Source organism: Lagenorhynchus albirostris, chromosome 6, assembly GCF_949774975.1.
Source record: "Lagenorhynchus albirostris chromosome 6, mLagAlb1.1, whole genome shotgun sequence".
Classification (NCBI taxonomy): Eukaryota; Metazoa; Chordata; class Mammalia; order Artiodactyla; family Delphinidae; genus Lagenorhynchus; species Lagenorhynchus albirostris.
In genome coordinates, this window is record NC_083100.1 from 47,716,024 (window position 1) to 47,726,111 (window position 10,088).

The 10,088-nt window shown below is 36.9% G+C and overlaps 1 protein-coding gene across 1 annotated transcript; it reads right to left on the reverse strand.

Annotated features, from left to right (window-relative positions):
• Nucleotides 1–9,554: 9,554 nt before the first annotated feature.
• LOC132521523 (cytochrome c oxidase subunit 8C, mitochondrial) lies at nt 9,555–9,758 on the reverse strand. The gene has a single exon (XM_060151177.1). It carries the CDS (start codon nt 9,756–9,758, stop codon nt 9,555–9,557), a length of 204 nt encoding a protein of 67 aa, XP_060007160.1.
• Between the last annotated feature and the right edge of the window lie 330 nt (nt 9,759–10,088).

The window sequence follows — 10,088 nt, forward strand, 5'->3', positions numbered from 1 at the left end:
TTGTCTCCTTATCTCTTTCAGTCTGGATACAGGTTTCCTGGGAAGGGCATGAAGTTGGGTGAGGTTAGGTGTTTGCAGCTGTGGCAGGCTCTGAAGAACTTACGAGCTGGAAGCTGTCTGCTGACTTTCCTCTCCACTGTTATGCAGTCAGCCTTCCTTGTGGGAGATCTGGTGGTACATCTCTATATTTACCAAAAATGTTGAAATAGTATTTCTTCACTGTGGACGATTGTTAAGTTTTTAAAAATTTCAATTAAATTAATGTAGTGTCCAATATTCAAACAAAATACAAATTATAGAACCACAGTTCCTCACACAACCATAAAACACAATGGAAAGAAAATAAAATGAATGTGATATCTCTGTGTCCTCATATTGTTCTGAAATAATTGTGCAATAAATTGTGCAAAGCTATTTTACAAAAATAATACAGGATGCAATTAAGGATGTTAGAGCTCTTTTGAAGGATATAGACATAAAGTCCAGGTATAATGGGTAAAATTTATGATTCAATTACCCCAAATATTCAGTTTCTTCATTGCAAATATATACTGTTCAAACCATGTTTGGTCTAATTATGAATTCATACTGAAACCAAAAATAAACTCATTGATGAATTATAACATATTTCAACATTAATATTGAAGTATATTTAAATATACTGTATCCTCAGATTCATTTTGGAATCTACATATATTTTTAAGCATTAAAACTTTCTGTTTACATATATCCAAAACCATAAAAATACTTTTTTATTCAGAAGGTAACTAGCAGGGGGTTATCATTTTGAGAAATGAATTAATTATTTACTATGTAAAATGATCCCTTTTATTTTAAAATCTAAAGAGAATGAATTAGACTTTTTGTTTGCTTCACTTTGCAAATCCTATTACTGCTGGGTATACAGCTCAGGTGCTATTTTGCAAGGGCCATTCTCAACTAGTCATCTCCAACTCCATGACTTAGTAATAAGCTTATTCAAAAGTTGCTGCGAAAACTCTGATGTTCAGATTAAAAGATGCAAAGTCTAAAATAATCTTAAACCTGGCTGAAATAGGTGACAAATCTAAGGAAACCTATTATATAAGAATGTCCCATTCTTCACAATGTTCACTTTGAGGACTAAAAGTGACTCCTTAGAGATCTGGAGCTAATCTTCACCTAAGAAATGATGTGCTTTAAACACAAAGGAACAGATATGCTATATTGTTGCCAATTCTACAAGATTTCTTTATGTGAATATTTTATATTGCAATACCAAATGAAGCAATTCAATTTTTATAAGAATTTTGGTATTATTTATTATACCACATGTGTATTTAAATCATTAGAATATATTAATATGGCAAGATTATTTTAGGATTGATATTTTTCCAACAATATTTATAAGTCCATTCCAGTTATATTTAAATATGTATATGTAAATATGAGTTTATGTATGCTTTTGGAACAATGGGTCTTATGCTTTTGGATATGGACATGTATGGATGGTTTGAATATGATGTATGTGGGAATGAGAGAAGATGGGAGGTGTCTGTAAGTGGATCAGTGTTTACGAAGTTGATGTAGTTATTTTTAACACTGTCCCCTATGTCTATAATTATCCATATTTATGCATGTCTGCATGGGAGTGTTTGTGTGATTTTTAAATCAAATTCTATAACATTCATAGATTTAAATGAATGTTTGTATTTATAGAATTATAGTAGATTTAAATATAACATTAATTGGTTTAAATTGTATTTAACAAGTGTAGTGACAAGTTTTAAAATCATTGTGCTTGTCTATGTTTATTTGAAGCATTGAAGGAGATTGAAAAAAGTCTGATTTATTAGATGTAAAAGAGTTTTTCAAACATTTGGAAGTAGGTATTGCAAATGGTTGAGAGAAATAGATTACATTTTCAGATGTAGTTTGAAATGTCTTACAGAATTGATAAAATTAAGTTTGTAAACATTACTAGATATTTAGGGAAATTTACTCATGGAAATGAAAATGAAAATTAATTGGGCATTAAATTTGATTCCACTTATCTAAGGTTTCTAAAATAGTCAAACTCATAGAAACAGAGAGTAGAATAGTGGTTGCCAGGGGCTGGGGGGTTGAGGGAATTGGAGAGCTGTTGTTCAATGGATGCAAAGTTTCCGTTATGCTAGGTGAGTAAATTCTAGAAATCTGCTGTATAATAGTGCCTATGGCTAACAATAAGGCATGGTGCACTCCAAAATTTGTTAGGAAGGTATACCTCATGTTAAGTGTTCTTACTGAAAAATTAAACAACAATAAAGGGACATAAGAAAACTTTGGGAGGTGTTGGATATGTCTACTACCTTGATTATACTGATGGCATCACAGATGTTTACTTGTGTCTAAACCCATCAAATGGCATATTTAAATATGTGTAGTTTTTTGTATACCTCAATAAAGTTGTTAAAAAAACAAATTTTCCAAATAAAGGTATTTAATGATAACCCACATTACTATATTTATAATTGAATACACCAGATTATAAACCATGTGTAGGAGTTTAAAAGGAAAATAGTTTTTTAAATTTGTAAACTGAATAAATTGAGAACTAAAGAAAATACAAGCAACCATAAAAGTTTTTTACCAAACACAGATACCACACCTCCCTCCCCCGCCCCCGCGCCCCCCATCCCCCGCAATACCATAATCTCAAATAATGAGTAGGTAGAAAGCCTGGGAAAAAAATCCTCAAACAACCACAGCTGTGATCAGATGAAAGGTGATTTCTTTGTCTATAAATGGTTTCTTTTTCCTCACAGGCCATCCCCAACCCCTATCTTGGATAGCAGGCAAAGGAAAATCAACAAAAGAGCTAGACTTAGTATAGATAAGTGATTCAAGAATCTTTTAAGAAAACATTCAGTCTCTCTAGGTAAAATGCTTGGTCTCTCAGGCTTCTCAGACTTTGTCTACAAATGACAAGAGGTGTGTGGAAATATGGTTTATGGGATCTCTTATTAAGGTGAGGCACAGAACACTTCTGTCATTCGTATCCTCTGGTCACTGCCCAGATAGCCTTTGCAACAAAAGTCCATGCCAGAGTAACAAAGAACCTGATCTCCGTGTCTTAAAAAGTGCCCACTGACAGCGCTTGTCCCTCTCAGGCTTCCTTTCATCCTGAGTGGAAGAGGAGCCCTCTTTACTTCTCTGTCATATTTTTCTTTGGGCACCTGCTTTTTGGGACCCTGCTATTTCAGGGTCCCTGACTACAGACTTGACTCTGAACCAGTCATGTCCACATCACATGGGACTCATGGGAGGCTCTGTTATATAAACAAGGCAAAGATGGCCTCTGTCTATTGGGCCTATGGTGATTATTTCTTCATAGCAGGCTGGGGCCCATTAGCTCCAAAGCCCACAGGCACCAAACTCAGATTTTTTAGATTACGCCATTTAGAGACTGTTTGCTTTGCATACCCTGCAAAACTGCACTCAACACCTGCTAGCCATCTGTATGATAAACCTCAGTCTATAAAAGACCTCAGATGGCTGCTGTCCTTCAGAGTGTCTGACCCAGAGGCTCACCACTGTGCTGCTAAGCAAAATCACCTACACTGACACAATTCTACTAGTTAAGTCAGAATTTAAAATATTCTTTTAGAGCCACATGATGTTTGGTCAATCAAATCATTTTTCTCTTTCTTCAATAATAAGAATAATAAGAACTCATATTTATTAAATGCTTGTTAAATTGGGCATTTTCCTAAGTATTTTATATATATTGACTTTATTCTCAACAACAAAAATATCAACTTTGCTGTAGGTCCTAGCATTATTCCAATTTAAAGATGAAGCAACTGAATCACAGGGAGGTTAAGTAATTTGTCCAAGGTCACAGAACCAAGATCCAAACTGAGGCATACTTATCTTAGATGCTTACAACCTTGCTTTCATTGAATTTCACTTTCCCAGGCCGTCATCTTTTATTAAAATTATAGCAAGACAAACAGAATACAAAAACCAAAGCAAAACAATACCCTCTATTTACTTCTGTTTTAAAAATTCTCTCCAAAAGAGTTCTCGTTATATCACCTTAGATGAACAAGGCAAATATAATAGCTGGTCTTCTTTTATACATATAACATATGTGTATTATATAATATACTCTAGATAGATAGATAAATGAATGGCTGGATGATATATATGGGGGAAAGGTGGGGGAGACATTGACAAAGATAATGATCTTTCTTCTGTCTTGCCTCCCTATAGTTCATGCTGCTAAGAGTAGCCAGTATAATACTTTCAAAATAAAATCAAATCATTGCTCTGCTCAAAGCATGTCATGGTTTCCATTTCACCAATATGGCCCTGTTGTTTTTGGAACATGCTAAGAATGCATTGACATGTGTGTGACACTTCAGAAAGTTCCTTCTATCAAACACACTCTTCTACCTTTCCCTGTGACTTTTCCCCTATTTTCAGGTCTATGTTCAAAAGTTACTGTGTAGAAGTTCTTCTTGGACTATTCTATATATAGAACACTTCTCTCTGCAGTATGGCTAACTCTTACTTTGCCCTAATCTTCTTTATAGCATTTATATGGCTCCATAATGCAACTATAAAACCAGGGACCATGTCTATTTGGCTTACTGTTGTATCCCCAGTGTTTAAAATAGTGACTAGACAGTTTTCAGCACTCAATGCTTATTTCTTATGTGAATAATATATTTATAGCTAACTTTGAAGAGATATTAAATGAGGTGCTAGGTGTTATGTTTAAGTGGTTTAAATATATGCTACATAACCATGACAAGAATTTCATGTTATAGAGAGAAACAACCAGCTTATAAGTGGCAGAGATAGGACTTGATCTGAGGCAGTCTGATTTTAGAGACTACACTATTTATCATCATATCAAACTACCAGACTATGAGAAATTTCTTTTAGTGTTTAAAACATGATTCCCTTCTTTGAGGTTTCGGTATTGTTCATTTTTTCAATTAAAGAGAGCAAATGCAATTAACATTTATTTTTACCCTGGCTGAGAGACAGTTTAAAATTTGGTTTGTTCTCCAGTCATTAATTTTTTCAATGCCTTGGAATATATGCCTGTTCTAAATACTACTCCAAGTTGTTGTTTTTTTCTGGAAAAAAATGTGGTAAATTAAAAAATTATAATTTGCCTTTAGGATCTCTAATCTGCTGATCTTGTGTTATGCCTTATTTGTGACTTGCATTGCATTCACTGTCTTCTGGGAAACTCCAGGCTTTGATTTTTCCTCCTCAATATCTTATAGTACATTCATGGTTATTTCACTTAATTTTGTGCACACTTTTCCTACTTTACAATGTAATTTTAATTCTAATTACATATTTAATGTTACTTTCAATTCCACATATAAACTCCAGAAAAAAATGCAAAAGAATATATGTTACTTGGGCTTTATTCAGCAGTTGACAGTATAAGTTGGTCATAAAATTCTGCACTAATTTTTTACTGCTTTCTCACTGAGAGATTGAATATATAAATGGACAATAGCCAAAGTGTTACCAACCTAGGTCCTTGGACTCCTTAATCAAATAGAAATTGATAGAGGTCAGATGAGAAACTTAAGCAAGGCTTTACTGGGACTCCTGCTTCAGCAAGAGGGAGTGAAAACAAGTAACAGGTGCCCTTGCTTGCTCCCCCAGGGTGGGGCAAGCTGGTTCCTTAAATGTGGTGAGAGTAGGGGCAGATGGGTGGGTGAGCCGGAAGGGTGGCTTAGGTGGTCTGCGTACCCCCTTGGTGGTGCTGTGTGCAGGGATCATGTGCAGTACCCTGCTTTTGCTCCTGGAACCTCAGACATGTCAGTTGGTTTTTGGCCTTTTTCTATCTTACTGTTCATAATTTGCCCCAACTGTGCATGCATGCAGTTATTTTTAATCCCTTATAGTTTCTTTGTATTCTGTTGCTCAAGAAGGAGACGTCTGTCCAGGGGCAAGCACTCCAGTAAAGGGTCCCGGTCCCAGCCTATCTCAAAACCATATATAAAAGTAGAATTCTGACCCTCAACCTGCAGCAACCAGTCCAGGAAGCTAAACAACAGCCTCAGTAGCCATTGACCCAAAACAGCCAGGACTTGATCAGTAACGGAGGCTTCTCTAATTTTTGCCCCTGCTTCCAACTTAGGATCAACCAGAGAAAGCCAAGTGTGCTCCCCTAACCAATTGTATAGGTTGCTCCACTTCTAGTTAGTCTGCTTACGGCTTCTCCAGGGCAACAGCCTCCAATCAGAGGATACTGAAGCCTTCCTTTTTTTTTCTTTCCATATAAAGCTTTCCCATTCATCTGTCTGCCTTTGAGTCTCTGCCAACAAAAGGGTTGATGGCTGACTCCCTTGCTATAGCAGGCTCTGAATAAATCTCATTTGCTCATTCTCATTTGGGTTGTCTTAGTTTATTTCCACAGTTCCTTTCTCAGTACCCTGACAAATTTATTTTAATTGCTTCTAGAATATGTGTTCCTAATTTTATATTTAAAATGTAGACTTTCACGTATTTATACACTGTATTCATGAAAAACCATTCTTGAGACTGTAACTATGGAGAGTGTGGCAGACAAGGACAAAGCCCCCCACTTCTGGGCGAGCCATGTTCATATGCATATCAGCATTCCTAAAGTAGGTGCTGCCATTCAGAGCCCACAGCTGAGGCACATTTTAGGCGCCTCAGCTGAAACCTTCTTGCTAAAATATTTGCTCCACTCTGACTCAGCACTTTTTCACTCCTACCACATCTCCCTCCCCCTGCTCCTGGCCACCTGGGTCTATAAAAGGCAGGAGGGTTTCTTTTTCTTTCTTTCTTTTTCAGGATCCTCAGCCTTGAGATGATTTCCCCCACTGTGCTGCATATCATCTGACTGACCCTCTGCCGGTACCCTTCCATGGGGAAAAATGGAACATTGGCTAGCCTATACTTTTCTTTTTCTTTGCTTCTTGCCTGCACTATCGCAGTATCATGGGGAAAATTGTGTCCCCGAACAATTCATATGCTGAGGTCCTAACTTCCAGTACCTCAGAATGTGACTGTATTTGGAAATATGGACTTAAAGAGGTAATAAGTTTAAATGAGGTCATTGGCATGGACTCTAATCCAGTATGACTGGTGTCCTTATAAGAAGAGAATTTTAGGACAAAGACACACAGAGGGAAGATCACGTGAAGACATAGGGAGAAGATGGTTATCTACAAGCCCAGGAGAGAGGCCTCAGAAGAAACAACCCTGCTGACATCTTGATCTCTAGCCTCTAGAACTGTAAGTTTAAACCACCCAGTCTGTGGTATGGTTTAGGCAGTTATGGCAGTCCTAACAAACACACACAGTAAGTGAACAAAGCCTTGATTGTTACTTTTGGTTTGGCTCATTGTCGGTAATCTACCACCTTGACACCTGGCAGCTCAACAGTTTTTCTCTTCATTGTATAATGTTTTTTGAGGAATACTTTAAAAAAAAAATTTATTTGGCTGCGCCGGGTCTTAGTTGAGGCATGTGGGATCTTTTAATTGAGGCATGTGGGATCCACTTCCCTGACCAGGGATGGAACTGGGTCGCCTGCATTGGGAGTGTGGAGTCTTAACTACTGGACAACCGGGGAAGTCCTTGAAGAAAACTTTTTTTTTTTTTTTCCCCGGTACGCGGGCCTCTCACTGTTGTGGCCTCTCCCGTTGCAGAGCACAGGCTACGGATGTGCAGGCTCAGCGGCCATGGCTCACGGGCCTAGCCGCTCCGCGGCATGTGGGATCTTCCCAGACCGGGGCACAAACCCGTGTCCCTTGCATCAGCAGGCAGACTCTCAACCACTGCGTCACCAGGGAAGCCCAAGAACACTTTTTTTAATGAAGTCGCAGTTTACAATTTTTTCTTTTATGTTCCATGTTTTGTTAATTTATCTAAAAAATCTTTATTAGATTACAAATAAACTGTTTTCTTTAAGAAATTTTATCATTTTTAGTTGAATATTTAGGTAGGCTTTTCATTTTGAGTTCATTTTTTCTTCATGGCATGAGAAAAGGGAGAATGCTCAATCTTTATGCATACAGATTAAATTTAATTGCTTTGGCATCTTTGTCAGAAACAAATTGACCCTATATATGTGGCCTATTTCTGGATGTTCCATTTTGTTACATTGATGTATATTATCTTTTCACTAATACCAAACAGTTTTGATTTTGTAGCTTTATTCTCAAAATTAGGTGGAATAAGTCTTCCAGATTTTTCTTTTTATTCAAAATCATTTTTGAATCAGCTTGTCGACTTGTATGATTGGAATTGTATTTAATGCATAGTTGAAATGGGAGGCGTTACTATCTTAAAAATACTAAGTGTTTCAGTCCATGAGTATTGAATATTTCTCCACCTAGTAGTCTTTTATTTTCTATCATTAACGATATATAATTTACATTGTTGAGAAATAGTGCATCTTTTGTTAGACTTTTCATGAATATTTTATTTTGTGTATAGTGAATGGAAATTTAAATATTTTATTTTTTTAATTGTTGCCACTAGTTAACAAAAGTACAACTGATTTTGGTATTTTAATCTTTTATCCTTGAATTTTGCCGTATTAATTCATAAATATTAGTAGTTTTTTTGTGGATTCCATGGAATTTTCTATTTAAACAATCATACTATCTGCAAAAGGTTTACTTCTTACTTTCCTGGCTTTATCTTTTATTGATTTTTTTTTGCCTTATTGCAATGGCTAGGGCCTTCAGAACAATGTTGAACAGGAATGTTGAACGTGGGAATCATTACCCTTTTCCTGATTACACAGGGTAAATATTCAGGTTTCCTTCATTATTGAAAATCTAGACTGTAGATTTTTTTTTAGATTCATTTGATCAGATTGAGGAAGTTTCCTATTTTTTAACAGCCTTGTTGAGTTATCATTTATATGTATGCTGCATGTATTTAATGTGTACAGTTGATGAATTGGGACATATGCAAACACCTTTGATACACCTTTGATACCATCACCACAATCAAGGTAATATACATAGCAGTACCTTCCAGAGTTTTCTTGTTTATTTATTTATTGTGGTGAGATATTAACATGTGATCTACCCTCTTAAATTTTTAAGAGCGCAATACTGTATTGTAAACTATATGTACTATGTTGCGCAGCATATATTCTAGAATTTATTCATCCAGTGTAACTGAAATTTTATGCCCATTAAATAACAGTTCCCCATTTTCTCCATCCCCCCAGCCCCTGGCAAACACTGTTGTATTCTTTGCTTTTGAGAATTTGACTCTGTGTGTGTGTGTCATATCAATATAAGACACCTCTCTCTTTTTTTTTTTACCAAGCATGAACAACTGTCTCAATCTTATTTAACATTTTTAAATGACTATACAGCTTTCTATAATACACAATACAAAAAAAGTGCAAAATATTTACCATAAGCATGTGGTTATGAAAGTGAATACCCACAGCGGTTGCATCATCAACCCAACTAAGCACTTTTACTCATTTAAAGAAGCCACAGCGTTTTTTGAAAGTTTGTTGGACGTTAACAGCTACTCTACATCTTCTCCCACTACCGTCTTCAGAACTGGTTCATATTGCTTAGCACATAACCACTAGGGGTTAAGAAGGTGGTAAAAAACACCACGAGGGCAATAGCCACCTCTACGGTCGACACGGGGTGCTGGCGGGGAGGCTCCGAGGGGGCCAGGCGCTGACCAGGCTGCAGGACCAGCAGGGTCACGTGGCAGCTGGGAAGTAGGCAGAGAACCGGCTGACGTGGCATGACTCGGCTGAGGCACAGCAAGGCGAAGACGCGAGGCGAGGTGAGGTGAAGCGAAGTGATGCGAGGCGAGTTTTTTTGACATAAGATCTGAGATCTGTAGTTAGCAAACTGGAGATGCAGGAGAGCCAGCTAGTGGTGTAAGTTCCAGACTGAGCTTGAATGCAGGAGAATACTGATGTCCCAGCTTGAAGACAGTCAAGCAGTTAGAAATAAGTTTTCTTATTCAGTCTTTTAGTCTATTCATTCCTTCAATGGGTTGGTTGAGCCCCATTCACATTCGGGAGGACAGTCTGCTTTACTTGCTTTTATGAATTCAAATGTTAATCTCAT